The sequence below is a fragment of the Perca flavescens genome, chromosome 19 (assembly GCF_004354835.1).
Source record: "Perca flavescens isolate YP-PL-M2 chromosome 19, PFLA_1.0, whole genome shotgun sequence".
Lineage (NCBI taxonomy): Eukaryota > Metazoa > Chordata > Actinopteri > Perciformes > Percidae > Perca > Perca flavescens.
The window spans coordinates 13,840,213-13,865,662 of record NC_041349.1 but is presented as its reverse complement, the minus strand read 5'-3'; the positions used below and the strand labels follow the sequence as shown (position 1 = coordinate 13,865,662).

The following is a 25,450-nucleotide window of genomic DNA, read 5'->3' as shown; positions in this document are numbered from 1 at the left end:
TAAATATTTTGTGAAAGCACCAATAGTCAACACTACAATATCGTTGTGGGATCGATATGGAGGTATTTGGTCTAAAATATTGTGATATTTCATTTTCTCCATATCGCCCAGCCCCATCTGTAATATTGTCATGTGCACCTTTTTTCCTGTAAAAACACCATGCAGGTATTATAATCTGCACACATCCTACTGTTGTGGGTGGCTGAGGTTACCTAGATTCAGATTTAAGCCTTTTACAAGCTGAGGACAGGGAATCAACTAGCAGGGGTAAGCAACAGGATCAACATTAAGAGCAGTAAAATAAGCTACTATAGCAGATAGGCAGTACACAAATCCAGAGGGCGTACTTTTCCATATCCATTATAAAAAAAAATATTTGAATAGATGTAGTTAGTTTTAATGCAATTCTTAATGGCCAAAAATAAAAGATACCTATAGGGATATTTTCTAACATAGAATAGGGCACAGGTACAGGTGTTCATTCTGTAGTTAATATGTCTCTACATTAAATCCCACGTGAAAAACAGGCTATTTTATCAGTATACTGACTGACAGACAGACAGAGACAGACAGACAGACAGACAGACAGACAGACAGTTCTGGCACAGACTAATCCTCTACACACCTCCCGTATAAGCTCCACTGCTCTTTCTAGTCGACATCCAGCCACAAGCTTGTTCCCTGCCAAATCCTGTGACACATTAAACCAACTGGTGACATTTTGTTACAGGCGGAACGGAGACACACCTGACCAGTGCGTTGGAAACGTCGGTCGTAGGATAAAATGGAGTGAAAATGGGAGGAACATTCGGCTATAGCCTGCAGAAAAATGGGCGCTAATTAGTAAGCATGCAGCTCAACCCACCGCCTCTCCACAAATGTGGGTGCATTGTGTTTTCTGCGTGTGTACGCCATGCAATAACAATAACAAACGCGCCCTCCCTCGCCGTACGTGCTCCCATGTGTCCACCCCATTGCTGTCAAATGCAAAGCCGATTTAAAATTCAAATAGATTTACCTGGCTGCGGTCTCTGTCACCTTCTTCTTCTCTCGCTTACTTAAATGGTTCTCTCTGCTTCTCTCCGGCTCTGCATTTCATTTCAGAACGCCCATGTTCGCAACTCGACGGATGGATGGAGAGAGGAGGAGGAGGAAGAGGAGTGGAAGCCTTTGAAGTGAAGAAATCTGGGTCCTGCTCGCGACCCAGCTGCGTGGACTGGATTTATGTCGTTTCCAAGGCAGCGTCCGTCGACCTGACGAGCGTCAAGCTAGTGTGAAGAAAGACCACGTCCTGTTCAAATTTCAAAATAAAAGTCTCAATTAAAGTTAGCAAAGAAGGGGCAACACAAAATAGACCCAAACTGTCAACCTAAACAAGATGTTTTCAAGTAGTTTTCACATTACATTCTGTTTACATACTTTTTTTCTTCTATCGGTTCTATTGTTTTCATCCAGATCTATAAATTACCTTAAAAAAGCCTATTAAACACCAGCAAATTAACTTCAGCTAGATGTCCTACATACATTACATATTTTGCATGTTGATCTGTGTTGTCTCTGTCAAATGAACACATACCATAACTATCATTTTAAGAAATATAGGGCTACCATATAACTATTAGTAGCAATATAATTGTCTCTTCTCCACCATGGCCATCTCTTACCCATTAACTTTTTACCACATTTTGTGCACTAAAAAATAACATGGGAAAAGAGTTTGATTTGCAAGTGGCAAATGTCCCTTCTATGTCGTACTAGGAGACTATATGACAAATAACTTGAGATAGGCTGACACATACCAACTTCACTTTTTTTTTTTACCATATACTTTACATTTTATTTGACTAAAATTCTCACCTTTTGCTTGTAAATTTCCTGTTGCAATATTGTGAGCGAAGTGAGGGTAAACAGATTTGTTTGAAACGTGACTAGCTAGCTAGACCACCAACATAGCGCTACCGCTACACATAATGCTATTACGGCAATGAATCGTCTCTTTAAATATCACATTACAGTCATATCAATACTTAAAGCACAATTGTACAACAGTGCAATATTAGTGACTTTGTGTTGAACGTTAAATGCCTTAACTGCCGGTACTTGTAGTTAGTGGTACCTCACGCTAGCTTGACGCTCAAACGAACCAAAGAGATGCAGCATATCGGTGTAACGGCGCATGCGTATCCGAAGCATTGCGACTTCAGCCGGTGATAGCTGAGGCCACCACCCACTCCTTCGAGCATCATGGGTGAACGGGCAGAGAGGGAGCGCCTCGCTGAGGAGAGACAGAGCCGCAGCGGGCCTGTGGGAAAATGACACTTGCATGGAAACACGTGTGGATTAGAGGCTCATTTCGCTTTAATTAATGAAATACAGCGACAAAATAATCACCAGATAAAAAAATAATAATAATCCCGATAAACAAGCTAATTTCACTGGCGTGCTTCCACCTATATAATTATAGATGTAATTTTCCTCTAATATGAAGGATATATTCTTGAAAACATTTAATTTCAATAGTATGGGATTTTAATATATACACATGTAGGCCTAAGATATTCTAATATGTGTATTAATGTAATGGAAATCTATTTAAAAAAATAAAGTATGTTAAAGAAATGTCATACAGTAGCTTATATAAACATTTCAGATAAAAAGAACATTGCACTTAAAAAGACATATTGCAGAATAAAGTCTAGTCTATTGCAGACTATGGTTTATAGTAAACACAGTAGTTGTTGACTTGGATCTAGGCCCATCTTTCACAACTATTTACCCAACACTAACCTGTTAGCTAAGCCTCATATCAACAATTAACATATCGGTAAAATCTGTAACTGCACAGTTTTCCTTTAATAAGACCAGTGTACAGTACAGTGCTGTGCGGACACCATAGGTCACCTCACAAAGTCCTGCTATTTCCCAGCTCCACCGCTTGGCGGCGCTGTTGCTTTGTGTGTAATAAAGGACTCTCCTCCTGCAGGTTGCTTGCTCCTCTGTCGCTGTCCATGGTGCTGATTTAAGATGATGCCGCAAACAAACGCTTGGGAAGAAACACCCTGATTTTAAAATCTAAGCTTGCAAAGAAAGCCTAAAATAGCAGACACAGTACAGCAAGAAGCTGTCACTTTGTGCTTCCTCTGATGCTTTGGACTACAGATGGAAATTAGCCCTTGGGCTACAATCTGGCACTTTTACGTGTACTGCTGTACATGTTCATCAAATGTGCATTGTCCTGAAATAATAAATAAAATAAATGAATACATTTGTAGTCGTTTTACTGTTGATTGTGATTGTATACTTTGGCCTTTGTCTTACTGTGGTGCCACCTTGTGGATCTATGTGCTTATCACACTTGGTTGTGCAGCTGTGAGAGGCTGCACATCACAGGATCTCTGCTTTTTAAAGGCGCAGTAAGTCATTTATTACCTTTATCAACCTCAACCTGCAGCCCATTAGAATGGCAATTAACCCTTGTGTTGTCCTCCGTCTGTTTTGCCACTTTATAAAGTAGTAAGTATAAAGTATCTCCTGATTGTGTTCTTGATCTTGTTAGCTAACTTCATTCCAACTTAACTCTAGTTTTACACTTCTTTTTGGAATTCAGTGTCAATAATTCTCATTTATATGAAATTATACCTAATTCCTGAGTTTAAAAAAAGGAGAAAATATGAATTAATTTGACTAATAGTTCAGATCAGAGGATGTTGAGTGGATCACAGACTGGTATTTGTTTAAAAAAACATTTTTTTTCAAATGCTATAAATTTGGATAAAAGCAAAATAAATAAAAGTAGAGATCTGATCCTTCATTTTACTTTCAAGGAGCGTTGTATGGGACCATCCATGTTATTTGGGGGGGATTTGGTTAAAAGAAAACCAAATTTCTGATACAAAAACTTTGAAAAGGGTCAAAAACAGAAGGGTTAAACAAAAAAAGCTGTGGACGTTAGCTGTGGCCTGTTGATGGATGAAATCAAGTCTTCACTACACAGTAGAAGTGCAAGCATGGCTTTGAATCACAGCAGAGATCTAGCAGAAACGTTAGCGGAAGAGGTAGCACTGAACTGTATGTCATGACACAAAAATCTAACAGTAGTAGATTTGATAATTACAGTACCTTTTGGGCTTGAAGGACTTCTGAGCTTGCTTACAGTACCATCAGTCATTGTTGAATAGCGTGAAATGCATATGGGGTTAAAGTCTCTTTAAAAGCATCGAATGAAGTGTAATTTGTAAGAAGTCTAAGCACCTGCTGAAATAACCATGGTCATTTGCAATCCTGCACAGACCTTTTTTTGGGTCATTTTGTGCAATTAAACTCTACCTACATCACATTGAGTGGCTCAAAAAAAAAAAAAAAAAAAAACATACTTCACTTTGTCAATGTGGGTATAGTACTCATATGATGAGGGTTTCCTGCATGGCTCAATGGGCAGATCATGGCACTGAAACACAGTCAAGGTTAAGGGTTTAATAAGCTCCAGGTTCAGCTCTTTACATGGCACTGTGCAGCACTTTGGATAAAAGCTCCCACTGATTGGCAGAATAAAAGAACATAATAGTAGAGTGGACTGGGTAGCCAGCTCAGGGAGCTGGGGCCTTTACTGTTATTACTCAATTCCCCAAATTTCACAGCTAGGTGTGTAGCTGTTAACCATGTGATGGGAGGAATGCTAATATGCAAATAAGACAATTGTCCACACATTAGAATAATATTTTAATAAATAAATAGCAGCATCACACAGAAAAAAAAAATATACATTGTGTGGATGATGGCATAATCATTGTATAAACTCAATATGTATCATAGACAAACATTCACAATTAAAATGGTATAAAAAAGAAACAACAACAACAGCCACTGCATAACAGAATGAGGTTCAAAACATAAAAAGATAGCTAACCCATGAGCGCCGGATCACACAAGAGCGAGACAAACCAGACAACTGGTCTGTGTCAATGCAAACGACACCTCAGGGTTCAAGAGTCAATGTTTTTTCCAGGGAAGGTGCATTGGACAAGTTGTTTGCCAGGCTCTTGAACAACCTGCAGCTCCGGCTATACTCCGAGCCGTTTAGTGACAGAGGTTTTGGAAGCTGCAGGGTTGAAAGGCAGTTTGGACAATAGTGTCCTAAGGTCCCTTCGTTGGTATCAAAACGTTTGCTTGCCATGCATTATGAAAGTCAGCATGTTGAGGTTTTTCTTACATTAACATTTGAAAACTTTAACATCTTGTGAGTTTAAACTTCCTGCTACGTCCGTTATCAATTTAAGTACCTTTCCCACTGACAGAAAGGTAACAAATATTTAAAGTAATGGTTTGGAATTTTGGAATTATTCACTTTCTCGCTGAGAGTTAGATGAGAAGATCGACACCACTCTCATGTCTGTGTAAATATAAATGTAAATATGAGCAGATGGTTAGCTTAGCATGAAAACAGTGAAGGGGGGAATTAGTAAGCGTGGCTCTGTCCAAACGTAAAATAAATTGTGCCCACCAGCACCTCTTATATCTCATTTTATTCGTAAAAAAAACCATAGTGTAAAAGGGACAAGTTGTGCTTTTATGGAGGGTGATATGATAGAAATCACTGCTCCAGGCCAAGAAATAGTTCCAGCACAAAACTCCCCATAAAACCACAACTTCTCGGTTTTTGTGCGGACTGAACAAATAAGATATAACGCTTTCATTAGTTAGTTTAACTTTGGACAGAGCCAGGCTAGCTTTTTGTCCCCTGCTTCCAGTGTTTGTGCTAAGCTAGGCTAACCGTCTCCTGGCTCCAGCTTCACATTAAACAACCACTTTCTGAATTTTCCATATTGTGCTGAAGAATGAAAGAAAGTGGATTTTTCCTTCAAGCTTGTACATATGCTCTGACTGTTTGAGCATGAAAGATCTCACTCATAGAGTCAGACCATTTTCAAATTCACTGTATAATATTCTGAAGCAGTTTTTGCTCGAAACAGTGCTGCCTGGAAACAAGAAAATCAGCCCTCCTCAAATCTATAAATATGAAACTGTCACTAAACGGCTCCAACAATTTCTATACACACCAGACCTGGATCGAATTATTAGTTGAAACCCCTCCAGATACTTTCTCTGAGTGATTGCTTTCATCCGTCAGGACCAGGAGCCGGACAGGATTGGCATCTACAGGGACAACATGATTCAATCAATTGCGCCAGACACAAGTAATAAAAACACAGAAAAGTTACTGAATCAATCTCAGATAGCAATTTGAGCCAGGCCTGGTACACACACACACAGGTACACGGGAAACGTACAGTTATTACATTGCGACATACTGAGTTGGCTGGCCTGACTGGAGCTCTTTGCTTGCTCACACCTGGATGGATCAAACACAACCCATCCAACTTAGGTCAGAGAGTCCTCTCTTCTCCATTTTTTCTCAGCTTTGTTTTTATCTTGTTTATGTTTGTATTGTTGATATTTTGCGTTTTGATTAAGATGAAACGCCTGCAGGATTTGCAAGCTGTTTGCAATGTGCATTTTGTTGATTGCACTTTGTTTGTTCTTTCTTTCCTTCCTGCGTCGCTTCATTCCTTTTCAAGTATTAAAGAGAGAACAAAATAAAAACTGAGGGAGGCAGAGAGGACCTTTTGAACATCACTTCAAACATGCACGATATTTGTAGGCCAAACATTGGTTGCCGGCTTGCCAACATTAGCTCATTTAGACCTCTCCTTGTGGATAGAAAAGTGGTGCGAATGACCACTGTCTGTAGCATACAAATAGTGGATGAGTTATACCGAGATGCAGAGAATTAGAATGAAGTGACTCCCAGGACTTATGTTGCATTCTAATTGCATGCAGAGGTGGCTGCTGACCTCAGGCTCTCGATTGGATTGGTCCAGTGCAAGCTTTGACCTTTGCTCTTTGACCTTAAAGGGGGGATTATGGGTAAAAAAAGATTTTTTTCCTTTGTAATTTTAGCTGTTCTATGGCTGTAGGGATCATTACTAAAATGAATTATTGATCACTGGGGAAAGTGACATCTACTTTTCATTAGACAAAAGCTAGGCTGGAAGGAAAACTTAGTAATTAACTGTGTCAATCAGTATGTTTTGCATTTAAAGGGGTATCCCAGCAATTTAGTATTGCACTTCCATAAAGTTAAGAGAATTAAAAGAGACAAATTAAACAAAGATTGGTCAAAATTGAAGCAGCTGAGACTGAGATATCTTGACTTTTAGTCTCAATCTCCAAAAACACAACAAATGCAACTCAATAGCATCTTTCATTGGACCCTGTAATTACCCACATCTTCCACACCCTCCAGTTTTAAAGAGTTTCTGTTAAAATATGTTAGTCTCAAGCGCAAGCCTGAAATACCGAGGTCACCATGACATCATCAGGGTTATTTTTTACAAACATTAGACGTTAGACGTAAAATGAACCTGACGTGTAATACTGTTGGAGGGCCCCTTTAAGTGATCTCTTAAAACGTTTTCTCGCTGCATTTCACACACACCATTTAGCTCTATTGAACTAAACCTACAAAGTCAATCTATATGCATATGAGTTTCAGGTTATATCGCCTATATTTTCTCTCGGTGCTAAGAAATCTATATTTGCCACCTTTAAAATCCACACAATGTTGAATTTTTTTTTTTTTAAGGCAGTACACTGCAGATATTTCAGCTAATGGAGATGCAGTGTGGAGGGAATCCTGGCGCCTGTCAGATGTCGATAAAATGTGGGAAGAGGGAGGGTGAGAAAATCAGCGTGACAGAGCTGTGAGGGTTAATGACCTGTCTTGATAAATTCAGGGGGCCTGTCTCTTAGTGTATTGACTTTCTGTCCGTTTTATGCGACGGATGAAATCTAAAGCTATTTGGTCTTGGAATCACACTGGTGACTCAGGCCCAACGTATTGTAAAGCAGTCAGAGATCAGAAAGTTCGTAACCATCAAGTTAGGGGTCAAAATTCATGATGTTAGCAAGATTTTCATCCTAAAACCCATCGTTAGAGCATACATGTCACATAGGGCTCTGATGGAGCTTATTTTAATCCAAATCTTATTGCTTAAAGGAACACGCCGACTTATTGGGACTTTATCTTATTCACCGTAACCCCCAGAGTTAGACAAGTCGATACATACCTTTCTCATCTCCGTGCGTGCTGTAAGGCTGTCTGACGGCTCCAGCAGCATCAGGCCAGCACATAACATGCAGGTAATGGTTCCAGCAATCATACTGCTCCGAATAAGTGACAAAATAACGCCAACATGTTCCTATTTACATGTTGTGATTTGTAGAGTGACAGTGTGTACAAAAAATAACGTAACATGAGACACAGCCATTTTCTAACCGTAAACAAACCGGGAACTATATTCTCAGGCGGAAGAATATAGTACTTGGGCGGAGTGATATGCTTGCAGCAAGCCTGTCTGAGAATATAGTTCCCAGTTTGTTTACTGTTAGAAGATGGCTGTGTCTCATGTTACGTTGTTTTTTGTACACACTATGACTCTACAAATCACAACATGTAAATAGGAACATGTTGGCATTATTTTGTCACTTTTGTCACAATTCGGAGCAGTAGGCTAGTTGGAACCAGTTACCTGCAGGATCTGTGCTGGGCTAAGCTAATGCTGGAACCGTCAGACAGCGTTACAGCACGCACGGAGATGAGAAGGGTATGTATGGACTTGTCTAACTCTGGGGGTTACAGTGAATAAGCTAAATTGCCAATAAGTCGGTGTGTTCCTTTAAATGTTCTGTTCTCTTTGGCTTTCACTGTACCGTCTTAGCAAATTTTGGCTGAGGGGTCTTTAGAGAGAAAATGACTGATCTAATGGTTGAATAAAAATCATTCATTTTCTAAAAAGTAAATGACGGAGAACATCTTGTTCATTTAAGAACGTGTCCCTCAGGAATGATGTTGTGAATCTCAAACAGCCCAGATTTCTGCCCGCAGCTGATGTGAACACTCGGATATGTAATCTGATAATATATGATATGTATATTAAGCAGGTGGCTGATTGTTGACCTGTAGGACCCCAAACTCAAAGATGCATGTGCTGAATTTGCATCATTAGATGTGGGAAATATAGAAATTTCCTGGATTAATTAGATTGCTGATCAATCCAAAATTCCATGGGTTTGGGGAAATAAAGGTAAGTGTGATTTGATAACGGCTGGGGAGGTTTTATATTATTTTTATGATGGCGAATCAGTGATAATGAGGGCTAATTTATAATAGAAATGGTAGTAATGATGTGCTCATAAAATCTATATATTTTGTTCCTTTTAAGAATGACATCTGAGAAACCTTTGTGTGCACCCTTATATTAAAACTTTCACATTTTTACTTTTAGATTGCTCCCTTTTATTCCCTATTATTTGAAACTTTATTGATTGTTGTCAGTAAAAACCTTTAGAAGTTTGGGACTTTAACTCTTTCCTAAGTGGTTGTATTGGTCATCAGAAGCAAGAGCCTGACAGCTGTGTTAGACCAAAGGCCTGCGCCATGATTTTAGCTCTTTTAGCCCCTTGATCAATCCAAGGGAAGTGACCGCTCTTGTGTGGAGTGACCACCAGATGGCACTGTCCACCAGTGGTCGTGGTACATTCCTTCATCTTGGTCCTCTCAGACAAACTTTGACTGCAGCCTCAAGTGAGTTCCCTTTTTCGAGAGAAATCCCTTTTCTGTCGGCTGAATAGTTTGATTATACGTGCTGGAAAAGTTCATTCAGGCATTATTTGTAGGACTGTCACTGTTAAGCTTGACCGGCACAAAAATAGATTTGGTTTAGCTTGCTCGGTGTGGAGAGAATCCACATAAACCAGAGACTCGGACTGCATTTGGACTCGTGTGAAGGCGTGAAGTCGTAGTTTGACCCCGTCGACGTCAGCGGTCGGCGCTTGACTCTGTAACCTGCATCAGAAGGACTTCATAACAGGTCAACAATGACAATAAGCTCTTCAATGACAGCCCTCTTATCACATGCACACCGACCCTGTCTGGATCTCAGCTGGTACCTTAGTCCCCATGAAGTACAACACACTGACTGCAGAGCACAGCGTTTATCCTCCCTTTGTGTAATGAAAAACCAACATTTGGACACCAAATAGAAAACAAATATTGTCTTTCATTCCAAAACCTTTTCATCTCAGAGGCTCTCTCGTAATCTGATTCAGCTCATACATTTCTAAGTAGTGCACTCCAGGCTGGGGATAAGGCTCCTCAAACCGAGATTAGTCCTTTTGCAACAAAAGGACCTACTGCAGGTTTACAGCCAATAAAAAAAAGCTGTAGGCTTCCAGCACCAGCTCGTCGAAACGTTTCTCGGCACCAGTGTCTGCAGGTTAAAAAAAAAAAAGACATTAAACAACAAAAAAAACACGCAATCACACACTGCTGGTGTGTTCTCTGGAGGTGGAGCTGTAGCTGATGAGTGACAGCTCCTGCTTCACCTCCGTTTCCGGCTCCGTTTCCGAAAGCATGTCGATGTTGTGGCATTCGGAGAGGCTGTGCGACACTATTCCGATTTGTGTTTCGTCATCTGTCATGTCATCCGGGTCCACCGTCAGCCTCCCGTTGTCCCCCCTACCGCCGTTGCGACAGTTACTATTGCGGTCCATGCCCGCTTTCCCATGACTGCCCATCAGCAGAGGGGTCACGGCGTGCGACGAGCACGGCGGGGGAACCAGGAGGGTTTTGCAACTCTGTCCGGCTGCGTTGGCCCCCACTTTGTACTGGCACCTGATGTAGCTGGAGAACGCTCTCCTGTAGGTCTTATTGAAGAGCGTGTAGACCAGAGGGTTGACCCCGGAGGAGATGTAGCCCACCCAGACGAAGACGTTGAGGAGGTCGTTGAGCAGCGACTCGTTGCAGGAGCCCCGGCACAGGACGAAGGTGACATTGGTGATGAAGAAGGGACACCACATGATGAGGAAGAGGAAGAAGACGATTCCCAGGACCTGAGCAGAGAGAGAGGAGAGGAGAGAACATAAAGTAAAAAGAGGTAAACGGAACAAAAGAGAAGAAATGAACAAGACAGGAGAAAATAAGCAAAGCAATTAAATGAAAGAGACAGAAGCCAATAAAAGGAAACAAGGTAGGAAAAAACAAGGGAAGAAAAGATAACAAAATAATAGAGGAGGTTTGAAATTCTACAACAATAAAAACTAATTTCTTTCAATGGAAAATAAGTTTTAAAGTTAAAGGTCCCATGACATGCTGCTTTTTGGATGCTTTTATATAGTCCTTAGTGGTCCCCTAATACTGTATCTGAAGTCTCTTTCCCAAAATTCAGCCTTGGTGCAGAATTACAGCTACTAGAGCCAGTCCCACAATCAGCTTTACTTAGGATGTGCCATTTCTGTGTCTGTAGATTTAAATGCTATTGAGGAGGAGAGAGGGGGGGGCAAGGTTGAGGGTGGGGGTGTGGCCTTGACCAACTTGCCATGGGCAAAGCAGAGAAAGGGGAGGTAACCTTTCCCGTTATGATGTCATATAGGGAAGCTACCAGATCGGCCCATCTGAGCTTACTTTTTCTCAAAGGCGGAGCAGGTTACCCAAGGCTCGGTTTACACCTATCACCATTTCTAGCCACTGGGGGGCCATAGTCAGGCTGGGGGGAAAAAAAACCTCATAAAGTGAAATTTTCATGCCATGGGACCTTTAAGAGGTTGAAGTAATGAGTATCAACATGGGCCTTTTTCCATTTAGTAAAATTGAAAATGCGTTCTTTTAAAGCTTCTTGAATGCTCTCTAATTGAAATGCCGGCATCATACATAGATGTTGTTTTTTTAATATCATTGTCAGTGTGCAACTTCTACTGGGATTTCTATTTTTTCATATAGGTATAAGAGAAGCTTTGGTTTTCATTCCACATGAATTTGAATTTAGCAAAGCCACGGCAGAGCGCCCTCTGAGCACTCTGAGCAAATGTCAAAAAAGCTGGAAGCGTTGCCGGAGTCACATCCTATCTGTCTGGATTTGATAACATGAGCTCTTTGAACCACTTCAGAGGGGACATGTGAAACTGTGCAGGAACATCTGTGAGTTACCCAGAGGAACGCTTCTTTCTCGGTATTCAAAGCCAGGCAAATGTAATAACATTTAATGTTGATGACACTACACACAGAGCGTTAAATATTGGTCCTTCGTTATGTGAACAGAGAAGATCAAAGCATACCTAGGTGTCAACAGTTTTATGTGACTACTTTTTGAGGATTTTGATTGGTTTCTTTCAATACGCCAGGCATTTGTACATTACAAGCTAGAAACGTATTTTTAAAGCTGCATTAATTACACTCAACTCCACTCATTTGTTCTCACCTTGGAGGCCCGCCTCTCGTTCTTTATGGCCTGCATCATCCCCCGTCGCCCGTGACAACCCGACGTGTCGCTTCGGCCCGGTCCCGCTGCTGGCGAGCTGAGCTGAGACGCCACCTCCGAGCTGGGAATGATGCTTATGCTATCTGACTTGGAGGTGCTGAGCAGCATGCCGGGCTCGGCTCCTTTCAGACAGCTCAAGGTGTTTCGTCTGCTCTGAGGGAGCGGGGCCTTTAACTCTGTGGGGGAGGGGCAAGAGCATTTCAGGATGGGAGAAAAATGTGCTCTCGTTTATTGGCCTTTCTTTAAACCAATCACAGTCGTCTTGGGCGGTGCTAAGCGCCCGGCGGTGCAACGGCCGGAGCAACGGTGCCTCGGGAAGGAACTTGTTTTGGTGGAACATGTGTACGTTCAAAAGTTGTTTTAGTCGCGCGACAGAAACCTCAGATTGGACAGATAGTCTAGCTAGCTGTCTGGATTTACCCTGCAGAGATCTGAGGAGCAGTTAACCATAGTCCTCAGAAATCAACCCAAGTTTAAAATGCCAACACAAAGAAAGTGGAAGGTAACGGGCATCCAGCCGAAAATGAGGGACATCCGGCAGAATTGCCGGCGGCACCTGAACAATACTGGAAATGAAACGTCGTCGATATAAATCCACGTTTTGGATTTTGTCTAAAGTTTGTCAGCTACAACACTGAACTATGGGATTTTTCTGTTATCACCATGACTTCTTCAAACTTAGTTATCAAGAAAACTGCATGCTGCATATTTTACACAGGACATCACACCATGTGAAAGCAGGTCAGATTGTGTGTTAACAAGGGTGCTGACATTTCGTAGGGAGGAGGACATGTGAAAAGATTAAACACGATAACAATGACTTATTCACACTTTTCTCTGTCCGGGATGCCAGAGGATAGGGTGGGAACATGGTCAGGACCACCACATCATGCAAATTGATTTCTACTGGAAAAGCTAATCGCTGCCCGACCTGATAGGACAGATGGCTGCTGCATGCGCAGCACCACAACCATACTATACTGCTGATTAATTAGCTGATATGGTGTATTCACAGGGCATACTGTCAATGCTGGGGCAAAGCCTGTTTTGTGCTTCTACGGGTTTAATTTGGGCATTTGTAAGGCTTGGGGAGTGAATAAAATCTCTTATCTTACAAGTATCTTACAGAATATAAAAACAACCATCAACAGTTGTTTTTACCCTTCATTTAAAGCTATAGTGCGTAACTATTTTATATTGATGAACATCCGTTACATTCAAGCCATAGCCAAATGAGTTGATACAAAGCTAATTAAGACGATCAGCACCACAAATCTGTATTTCTCAGCATGGCCGTGTTTAGAAATTGTTGTCATCTGGCGACATTTGCACGCAGAAACTCGAGTGAAGATAATGACCTCTTCTGAAGAGTCCATCATGTTTTTTTAATCCTCCGTGTCCTCCTTGGCTATTAGCAACTGCGTGGAGGAGGGGTGGGGGCACGTGCGCAATCACAGAAGGCTTTTGTCATGTGCATGCAACAACAGTTTTGTTGTCATTACTTAGCATTCCTCATGGGGGCGACAGAAACGACGCACTACAGCTTTAACAATAATAAAACATATCAGTATTGCTGATGGTTAATGACTTTGAATAGATTCACAATATTTACTATAAATTCCTTGATTCAAAATATTTTTACGGGTGATTTTTCTGTTAGAATAGACCACATTTCAGCTGATCAGTATTTACCCTGTGAGTCTGAAGCAGCAAGTGTGTTGCTCTGGGGGACGTGGAAGGTGCTGGGTGGAGGCTGCAATGTATTTGTCATTGCTGGTGTGTGCAATGGCTGCTGGGAGGACGTCTTTGCCTCGCACAGGAAGACAGTGGCCTGCCTCTGGAGCACCTGCAGAGGAGAGGGAGTGAAAAATGAATGTAGAGAAAAAGAGGCCGGGGGGGGGGGTTGTGAAGTAAGGGCATAACGTGTTTGGAAGGCACACACAGGCATGACTACCTGTATGGTGAGGCAGTACGTCACCACCATGATGACCAGTGGGATAAAGAAGGCCACGAAGGAGCCAATCAGCATGAAGCGCTCCTCGTTGAGGACACAGCTGCCGTTGACGAACACCTTGTCCTCATTGTGGAGGCCGATCACTGGGATAGGCATCGACACACCTAGAGAGCAAGAGAGGTGGGGATAGAAAGAAATGTCTTTCATTTTTATTATTTTATTGAGAACTTGTCTTGGCTTCATTTTGAATCCAGACAGACTGATTCAAACACATTGTTTCATTTGTACCAGGTAATACCACAAAAACAACAAAGATATACATATATAGATAGTATTATTATGGGGAAAAAACATTAAGGTAAGATATCAGCAATAGCATTAGGAAAGGGTAAAAATAGTAGTCTGGCTATCACCAGACCAAGCTCAATCTTTTAAGATTGAACATTAGTCTGGGGAGTCTGCTGTGTATTTTCTACTGCACAAAGGCGTGATCAACGGGCACAGTTCAGATTACTCTGTATGCAATTGGATAGTCCTTCAACCAATCAGACCAACGATCCGGGTGACGTAGCAGCGACAGCGGCATCAACGGGTTGCTGCGCTTCGGTGGCCACCATGTTGAATGTAAACAAGAAGCTGCTTGCCGTCGCTTCTCTATCGTCATCATGTTAAACCCGCCAATAGCGCGCAAGGTGGATAAGCCAGTTTGTGATTGGTCCCCGCAGATTTGTAACGGAAGCAGGATAGATAAACGTACAGGTTTCCAGCCTGAGCTGCAGGGCGAAATCAAATTGCTGGCAAATTGGGCTGGGTTTACCCAGTCTATAAAAATATGGTAACCAATTCAAAATGATCAGGTTATATCTGGTTAATAGTCTCACAAAATGAATGGTGCAATGTAGGCTATTTTGGTCAACAGTGACCAGGGACTTTTATTACATGTTGTTTCAGCCTCATTTCCTGCCACATCTCTGCTAATGCTAATACTGACGAGGTAATATCATGGTCATGGTTTCCTGGCATATTATCAGTATTCACAAATAACGTATTTTTTAACATTAAAGCATACATACAAGTATGAACCTGCACATGAGCAAATGTCTTCTTTAAATCCTTTCAACACCATTCCAAACATCCCCTCTTTTGTTTGAGTTACCTTAAAACAAATTATTATTGTAAATAAAACCTTTTTCAAATGGTGACATTTCTTGTCTGGCAACAGTTTGATTTAACCGTGAACCATGACAAGGAATCATGGAGGGAAAACCACCTGTTTGCAGCTTAATTTCATAGTTAAATTCCTGGGAACAAAATTAGTTCTTTTAGTGTAATAATGTGTAAATCATGGCTGGAAATTGCTTAGAGTTTTTTTGTGATTATTGCAGGCAAAAATCCTTGATTATGTGGCACGTTTTCTTAAAAAATGCGATGGAATATGCAGGATGTTTATGCAATTTTATGCGACGAAATTGCGGGAACTTGCAAAAAATGTAGTTTGATGAAAAAGAGAAAAAAAGGGATTACCCCAACACCCTGCTTTTTGATGATGTTCACATCGCGTAATTACGTCACTTCATAATGTTCCCATGGCAACAGGGGAAAATGGCTGCTCTTGTGTGAAGTAAACGCAATAATTTTCAACTTTCTGCTAAGATATATGTGACTTTTTTGCAACGAAAATGCAGGGATTATGAAATCATGCAAGCCCCGCATATTTTGAGCGGAAATCGGCAATTTATGTGGCAATTTATGTGGCAATTTATGCGGCAAAAGTGCGGCATATTTGAAAAAATGCATTGAATTATGCGATCGCATAATCGCGTTTTTCTGGAGGGACTGCTGTAAAGACTCTTTTCATGAGTGTAAAGAATCATTCGGGGAAATGAGAGCTACACCTATTATACATGTTATGAATCACAATTGTTAAACTCTTCGCTGCCATTAGAGGACACCGACCGACAAAAGACTGAGGCGAGAGCAAGCCTTTTGAGGCCGAGCTGATTTTCTGACCTATGATAATCACACCGACTAATGTGCATTTCTGATTTCAAAGCGCTTTTGTGTTGAAAGCGTTTCCCTGACCTGTGATCTGTTTCAGCATAGAGGACACTGAGGAGAAAAGCGACCTCAGGGTTTTTACAGCTCTCAGCTCCTGTCAACAGGAGTGCTCCACAGACGGGATGTCTCTGATCTGTGTCATGTCCACAGAGTGGGCTGCTGTAATTCATTTAAGTGCAAGGTACATTGTTTTCTTTCGCACAGCCAGTGGCCAGACCAACATCACATTCTTGAGCAGTGGCAGCTCCCTTAATGCAACCGAGCGAATCGACTGCACAGATGCTGTCCAGGGAGGAGGAATTTGTTTGCATAGATTGTAAACATTTTACCTCCGTGGATGTCTGAATAATCTGCGATGTGCAAATTGTTCTGAATAATGAGACTGTCCAGTGGTCTGGGTCGAGTCGTGATTCATTCATACTGTCTCAAACAGCGTGTGGAGGAGACGTTATACGGCTGGTACACCAAAATGAAAAAAAAGGAGCATCTAGTCGTGCAGAAAGCTTAGGTTTTAGCGGCCTAGGTTTTGAGAAATCAACCTCTGAGATTTCAATACAATACACAGCAGTGAAGAATAACATTTAATGTAGGTGAAGCCTTCAAGGTGGAGCTGTGACTGATGGGTAACTGACATAATTTACAATGTGCCTTTTGGCAGCCATACACAGGTTGTACTTTACACTGTGCTGTTTAAAGTTTAAAATGCAGAAGATTTAATTCCATTAGGTGATGAATTAGTTATTTGCTGAAGCCAGAGCTACTTGCCCACTCTGGAAATCCACAGAGTGGTAGGCAGACACACTCGCTCTGTGGTAAAACGCAGCGTGGTTTGGCTAGAGGGCTGCTGCTGGAGGAAGATTACTGTACCAGCAGAGGGAGATCTTCAAAATGATCAGGGTGTGAGTTGCTCTAAAAGATGTTGCTCCCTCGTGAGTGGCGCACAACTCTGTGAACCCGAGAGCCAACCAGCGTGAGGGATCAACTGTGTGCTTGGGGAGTAGAGGAAATGGCTTTGCATGCTCACGCTTTGTAGCTCATGAAAAAGTAATGAAGGGAATCTTGGAAGTTGAAAAATAAATAAGATCCGAAGAAAAGAGAGAGAGAGAGAGAGAGAGGGAGAGTTTTGGTTTAGGTTTCCTTCCCTTCCTCCCAGTTCTCTTATCGCTCTACTTGATTCCTTCTCTCTCCTTGTTTGCTTCTCTCTCTCTCTCTCTCTCCCTCCTTGTTTCCTTCCCTTCCTGTTCCATTATCTCCCTCCTTGTTTTACTTCTCTCTCTCCTTGTTTTCTTATCTCCCTCCCTCCTTGTTTCCTTCCTTTTCCTTTATATAGTTCTATAACGTCCTGTTATGTAAGCTGCGGTCGTACTGGACCTACAAATCCAGATGATAGAAACAACCTTTAAGTCAAACAGAGTGTGTTATTACAAGCAGAGAAAATGACTTCAAGGATCTTCTGTTGGATGTTTCGCTGCTAATCCTTCAGCATTGATCGCCGTAAGCTCTCTCAGACCTCAATCACAGTAGCATGTCGGCGGGCACAACCAGACGGGTTAAGGAACATGCCAACAGGATATACAGGGGATTGCTTCTAATTCAAAAGCAGCGGGTCGTGAAGGACTGCAGAGGAAGCAGGAAGGATGTAAAACTCTACCTGGTTTCTGGAGGCGCCAATCATATTGATCTGTCAGTTCTGCTGGAAAGTTTCCCAAAACAACTTTGAAGTAAATGCACTTTACTTTGTTGTGTTGGCTTACTCCAACGACTATACGTCTTTCAGCGATACGTATCAAATGCCTGTTGTTCTTGCTTCCCTGCACACATTTCTGCACTTATAACACCGAGATGCATTCCTGTACACTTATTATACATGGTCAACAGTGTAAATGTGATCTAAAGGAGAGATAGTTGCTGCAAATATGTGTTTAAAGCTGCAGGGCAATTTGCAGGCTATGGACTGTACACAAATTATTACAGGGGAGGGGAGGTCAGAAAAGAGGATGTTTTTTTTTTTTTGCTTGCTTTTTAAAGTCAAAGTTTAGCAGCCACTTAGCAGCTCAAATACCAGAGCTTTGACAGTTTCACTTTCTGTAGTATGAAAAGTGCCAAACCGCTCACCAGATTTTTATTTAGGCAAACATTGGAAATCTAGATTAATCTTACCTATGGTAATTCTACTTGTACTACATCTAATTATCTAATTAAAGCTATAATATGTAACTTTTGCACAGGGCCACTGTGGTCACATGTATCAATTACAGGTAAATGCTAAAACAAAGTGTAACAGTAGCACAAATAATGCCAGTTACACAGCAGTATGTATCTAAGATAGCGGTCATACGGCTGCAGCAACAAGAATTGGACACTGAATTTAGCAACAGTGGCAACAGTGTGTTTTATTGCTTATGAAATTAACTTTTTGTAAAAAGAAAGCCTGTGCTATTTCTTCTTAGAAAAGTTACCTGCAATAATCTCACTAAGTCAGTTTTTACAAAGGTTTGCTGACAGATGCTCTCAAGCTAATACAGATGTCTGCGGGGTGTGATGATGTGCTTCAGATTTGACAAAGTAATTAAAAAAATAAGTTTTATACAAAACACAAAAAGAATAAATAATTACATCCATCTGCTGTTTTCCAGGTAAATCTAAATGAAAGCTATGATGCATCTCATTGATTTTATCCCCTTAAAACTATTTGGATCATGAAGAAGAGGTGTGAATAAATAAGTGGAAAAGTGAAAGAAATTAAGATTATTTTCAGCACTGAGTCCAGTGAGACACAGCGTGGGTACACAGAGCCTGCTAGCTGTCACTATTGTTAATTCAGGCACTGGTAACTAAACTATGTTCCTGCAATAGAAGAAGTTGCATTTTCAGGACTTCAGGACCCTTCGACAGTATTTCTACGACAGCATTTCTACGACAGCATTTCAACGATAGCATTTCAATGATAGCATTTCTACGAAAAGCATTTCTACGACAGCATTTCAATGATAGCATTTCAATGATAGCATTTCTACGACAGCATTTCTACGACAGCATTTCTACGACAGCATTTCAACGATAGCATTTCTACGACAGCATTTCTACGACAGCATTTCAACGATTGCATTTCTACAACAGCATTTCTACGACAGCATTTCTACGACAGCATTTCTACGATAGCATTTCTACGACAGCATTTCTACAACAGCATTTCTAAGACTGCATTTCTACAACAGCATTTCTACGACAGCATTTCTACAACTAGTGCTAGTTACTAAAGGAAACTGGCATAGTGCAAAAGCACCAACACTTAAGTTAGGAGCTAGCAAGCCATGGAGGGTTAAGGTTTAGGGTTCAGTACCGAACCCGTTACTTTTACCGGTACCGACCGAATCACGTCAGTACTAACGAGTATTAGTTCACGTAAAGTCAAATGGTGCCAAATTTCAGTACCTGAGAGTAAGCGCAAGCTTATCTGTCCTCTCTGCATGTTGACAGAGAGCGGCGGTCCGACACACACACGCGCGTGGAGAGGTGCGGCGTCACGGTGAGTCACGACAATGCCGATAAAGTGGTTTCAAGTGTGGTTACAGTTTTTCAAAACTTCACGGAGACACCTTTCACCGTGATATGATATTATCTTATATTATATACGGGCTGTGGTGTACTGTAGGGCTGTGGTTTTGTGGTTCTAAAACTGCGGCTTCCTCTATTGCAGGAACATGCAACTCAATGTTAGAAAGCAGAGCTGTAGAAGTGATAATCCAAACTTCAGTCAGAAATGAATCATACACTTAAGAATTGAGACTTGGACTTGGTTGCTATGAGACTTGCTTCACTTGAGATTTGACTCCATAAAGTCTCGAAAGCAAAACAAAAAAAATCGGTTTTAACCCGGGCAAATTTGGACTTGGATGAAGAAAGATTATTGTCTAATGCCTGCAAAGCAATATGTTTGCTTCAGCATTTGTCATCCCTGATCTGCACCTGATACAGCTGCACATTTCTGAAAGATGCACAAAGACGGCGCTGACTTAAAAAATGACTTGGACTGACGACTTATAAACAACTCTTCTGACAAGTCCAATATATGTCTGTAAATGTGCAACCAAAACAGACTGAGGCGATTTGCGCATGCACAACTCTGCACTTCAAATTTGTCGCAAAAGAGGAAACAGTTGTGTCTAGATTGGTACTTCAGTTTAGCTGAGAGCAGATGCATCAGTTCTAAGTGGTCTGAAGAGAAAAAGGGAGGGAAGCAACTTATAGCTAGATACAAAGGTAAAAAAAAAAAAAAAAGCGGATAATCTCTTCATGGTATATTAATACTGTACATCAAATCCTCTGTTGGATGTTTCCTTGCTAATCCTTTAGAATTGATCGCTTTAAACCCTCTCAGACCTCAATCATTGCCGCATGTTGTGGTATTGAAAGGTCAAGGAAAATGCCAACAGGAAAATAGGGATTTCTTCTGATTTAAAAGCAGCCAGTAGTAAGCGAGTGCTGCTGTGGTATCTTCAGGTGTCAATCATCTCCATCTGTCAATGCTGCTTTCAAGAAGTAAACTCTCACAACAAAATAACTTTACAGATGGAGCAAACAGACTTCAGGGGAAATTATCTCAGTGTCGGTGAGTCCTGGTTTCCTAAGAGTTCTAATCCAAAAAGGAAACACTGCACATTTCCATTATAATTGTCACCAGGGGGCTACTTGGAATCGTTGTGGAGTAGCTCAGCTTCTTGCCGGCACACTGATGTTTTGTATATTCACTGTCACAATAGCCAGTAAAACTACTGTAGGGGTGTCCTCATAGTTACTGCACGGGGGCCACCAAATAATTGTTAATGTTTTTAAAAGTTTTTTCAGTAAAAAAAAATACTATGCACATCTATAACGTGAGGCTGGTGCGTTGGAGGGGGATAAGTAAGTCAAAAGTTGCAGAGAATGTCCCGCACACTACCTAACTTGGAAAACAGCAATGTTTTTGGTACTAGACCAGTATCTGGCAAAATGAACGAAGGGAGTTTCGGCCCTCATCCGACAGAGTAGTAACCAAACCCGGCCCGAGCCCGACAGGCATTAAGATATTTATGTCTGAGCCCAACTCAAGCCCGACACATTTAAAATCTCTTTTTTTTCTCATACTGATGACACACATACGTTTGTTTGTGTGGAAAGCCCACTTTTATTAAGCAATTGTAGGAAGGCATTTGGAAATGTCAACAGATGAGCGCATCAGCTCACACGGGGCAACAAGCGCACATTAACACAGGCGAGCACCTACATAATAACCTTTTTTTATTTAAAATGTTCAATGCCTTATCGCGCTGATGTGACCGAGGGGCTCAGTTCGGATATAAATTATTAATCTTTAAATTTATTCCACTTGTTTGATACAAGGGATATGACTGGACCTTTGGCTATTTTTCTCGCAACCAACACACATGAGGATTAACTTTTGTCCTTAATTAACACAACTTTTTTATTTTATTTTATTCAGAGCTGTGAAATTTAGTTAAACATCAGAGAAAGTACATTTTGTGTTTTTAAATTACATTCAATCAGCAGCTGTTTAGATATTTCCCTCTTAGGTCAGCGAGCTCACTTATATTAAAGCCCACATAGGGATCAGATTAAATAGATATATTCTAAATATAGGATTTCTTCGGGAAGAACATTTGGATTGCGGCATTACATACAGGAACTATCTCCTGTATCCCAGGGGGGTTTGTGTGCTATCCAGTGACTTAGCATAGAGGGTCAAAGGATGTCAGGCTAATGATATGCTCAGACCATCTGTATGTGTGTGTGTGTGTGTGTGTGTGTGTGTGTGTGTGTGTGTGTGTGTGTGTGTGTGTGTGTGTGTGTGTGTGTGTGTGTGTGTGTGTGTGTGTGTGTGCAAGTCTGTTGTGTGTACATGTGTGTGGTGGTACGTGTTAAGACATGGAAGCCCTCCTGGGTCTTAAAGGGCACGAAACCACATCGACAGACTGAGGGAGGTCTGAGAGGAAAGTTTTAAAAGTCATCTGATCCCTTAACACTTTTCTCAAAGGGAAGCACTACGCACGCACACACACACGCACGACAAACTGATTACCCCAGGCTATTAAACAGCAGAAAAGATTGCTCTCACAAGCGAGGTTGGGGAGGGAAGGGACACCAAGTGACCAGGGAGGTTGGAATTGGATTGTACATTTCTGTAATAGCTTATCATTAATTATTCAAATTAGTTATTCCTTCTTAAAACCAGTTTAATTCTTATTTTAACCCTCTGGGAGCTTGGAGAACAAATTATTTTCTTTAAGAATAAACTTCATATAACAAGAAAACTGTCAAAGGATTTACAAGACTGAAGTAGATCATTTTCATACATGTTCATGTGCATTTTAACACTATTTTCTATTACTAAAATGTAAAGCCAGTCATCTTGTTTGAGAATTCTAATTCATCTTCATTAATCTGGGTTTCCTGTCTAAATCCCAGCACTGACTATTAAATCCAAAATCTGCATTGTAAACATTGTACGTACTGTAGAGGCATCTGTTTTACAAACACTGTATTTGTGCAGTGTTGTCCATCAATAATTTTTCCTGGCTATTGGTAATATGATGAATATGAAAAACTGCTGCGATCAACTCTGGGGAGTAGAGAAGTATGTGATGCAAATCATTTCCAACTGTAAAAATAAGCTGTCAGACGCTTTGAGCGTCAACAAACTGACAACGTTCCCAGTGTTTGAGGAAGTCACCAGGCAGCTGGTAGGACCTTTGGAGGAATTGCCAGGGGACCCCAGAAAGTCATTAAATTTAATAGCAGTCATTAATCTGCCAATTCTCTGTATGGGCCTATAGAGAGTGGACAAATTAACAGGAACACTGTACAATAAAACGAAATCCAATATAACACCACAAGTCCAGCCTCAGAAATGACAATAGAGCTGAATCAACACTGGTAAAAGTCTGTGTAAAAGCATCAAATCAGGTGCCCGGATAGCTCAGTTGGTAGAGCGGGTGCCCATATTTAGAGGTTTAGTCCTCAACACAGTGGGCCCGGGTTCAACTCCAACCTCCGACTCTTTGCTGCATGTCATTCCCCCTCTCTCGCCCCTTTCATTTCTTCAGCTGTCCTGTCAATAAAGGCCACAAGCTAAGTTACTCTGACTGACAGCGATTGGCCATTAAAGCTATAGTGTGTAGTTTCTGTCTTCCCCATGAGGAGTTCTAAGTAATGACAACAAAACTGTTGGCACGTGCACATGGTACAAGCCTTCTGTGATCACACACACATCCCTCACCCCTCCTCCATGCAGTTGCTAGTAGCCAAGGAGGACACAAGAGGATTAAAAACACATGATGGACTCTTCAGAAGAGGTCATTACCTTCACTCGAATTTCTGCGTGTGAAAGGTGCCGGACGACACCATGTTACAGAGAGAGACAGAGAGTTGTGTGGAGCTGATAGTCTTAATTAGCTTTGTAGCAACTCATTTGGCAATGGCTTGAATGTAACAGACGCTCATTAATATCAAAAAGTTATGCACTAAAGCTTTAAGTTTTAAGTAGAAGAAGGAGCTTCTAAATCAGACTTTATTCAACACTCCATTTTTCTGAACACACAAAATTAGCACCATCCACCAGCTGTGTTGGTAAAATATGCATGTGGCTAGTAGATTTGATCCACTCACCCACCAAAAAAACTCAATGGTAATCTAATGAGTGGCTGGTCAAATTTGTACATTCACTAGCCATTTGGTTCTTGGACAAAAAAAGTTCAGTTTGCACCCTGGCTGGGAGTACCACACATTCAATTCCATTTACCTACATTCTATTGGGGTGATAGAAAAAATAAATATATCTTAAAACCTTAAAGAAAAGCAAACACTGTCTGCATGGCTAGATACCAAAAGAGGTAAAAGACAAAATGTGTCATCTTGTGATTTGGGTGATACTGGCCCCTAAAGCCTCCATCATGTCTCATAGAGATAAAAAAATCAGGTGTTTGTCTTTTTAAATAAGTTGAGTTTGGCGATCTTTATGGATTACCATAAATTTGATCAAATAGGCACTATAGGTAAGATATCATGGCGTTCTGACCTATAGATATGGTCCAGACGGCGGCGATCTTCATCATGGCTTTGGTTCTGGAGTTGAAGCGGCTGTGCTCGATGGGGTTGCGGATGGCGACGTATCGGTCCAGGGAGATAGCACACAGGTGCATGATGGAGGCGGTGGAGAACAGCACGTCCAGGTAGATCCAGATGGGACACAGGGCGCTGGGGAGAGGCCAGGCGTAGTCTGGAGGACGGAGAGAGAGAGAGAGAGAGAGAGAGAGAGAGAGAGAGGTGATGAGAAAAGGCGTGAAGGTGAGGGTTCGAGAAATAAAGGTGTAAGATTTTTATTTGCCATTTGTGCACACACCAAACAGTCCAGGCACATAGGAATTCTTGTGCAGGCTCTTTGAGTAAGTAAAAAAAGAGTTAAGGGCAACGAAAAGCACACTGACTAAAATAGAAAAAAGATAAAAAACAAGACAAAAAACTTAAATAAATATTGCAAATATTTTACAGTAGAGTGAAGTAGTGAGGATTGTTGCACATTTTATCACAGTACATTTTTCAGTGTTGCCATCAGTCTGACTCTGCCAGGGAAGGTGATGCAATATTGCTGATAATATACTGCTTCTGATACACAGTTTGAAAGCATTCATAGATATGGTATATATAGTCTGTTCTGAGGGCCTGGCTGAGGGAATGTCATCAGGGTATGAAGGCTTAAGATTCAGGTTGACTAAACTAATTAATTACAGTACGCTATAGCACAGCACACTTTACATTAACTCAATTTCCCAGTTCCCATGAGGAATCAGGTTAAAGCATCGCTTTGATTACAGCATTTACAAGCATTACTCTGATTATCATAATTAAGATCATTGGATAAAGGTGTGAACATGGGAAATTCTATAGTCAGAGATAGGATAATTAGATAATTAGTTTGCATTTAAATGTAGCCAGCAGGGAAGTGAGGCTCTGGTTCAGATACTGTTTGAGGAGGACATTGCTATTGCCTCCGCCAAGGAGAATCATG

The 25,450-nt window shown here is 41.2% G+C and overlaps 2 protein-coding genes across 4 annotated transcripts in view; both read right to left on the bottom strand.

Annotated features, from left to right (window-relative positions):
• The window catches only part of LOC114546239 (wiskott-Aldrich syndrome protein family member 3), a 40,938-nt gene extending 38,738 nt beyond the window's left edge, over window positions 1-2,200 (bottom strand). The window contains 2 exon segments of the mRNA XM_075447406.1: window positions 1,019-1,291; window positions 1,858-2,200. The gene's annotated coding sequence lies outside the window, so the exon portion shown is untranslated.
• Window positions 2,201-8,705: 6,505 nt separating this feature from the next.
• Window positions 8,706-25,450, bottom strand: part of htr2cl1 (5-hydroxytryptamine (serotonin) receptor 2C, G protein-coupled-like 1) — a 130,061-nt gene continuing 113,316 nt past the window's right edge. For all 3 annotated transcript variants that reach the window (XM_028564170.1, XM_028564172.1, XM_028564173.1), the window contains 5 exons: window positions 24,461-24,661; window positions 14,329-14,492; window positions 14,067-14,220; window positions 12,315-12,550; window positions 8,706-10,950 (listed from right to left, as the gene is read on the bottom strand). In XM_028564170.1, coding sequence (XP_028419971.1) covers window positions 10,378-10,950; window positions 12,315-12,550; window positions 14,067-14,220; window positions 14,329-14,492; window positions 24,461-24,661 — 1,328 coding nt within the window. In that variant the 3' untranslated portion in view covers window positions 8,706-10,377. The remainder of the gene's footprint in view (window positions 10,951-12,314; window positions 12,551-14,066; window positions 14,221-14,328; window positions 14,493-24,460; window positions 24,662-25,450) is intronic.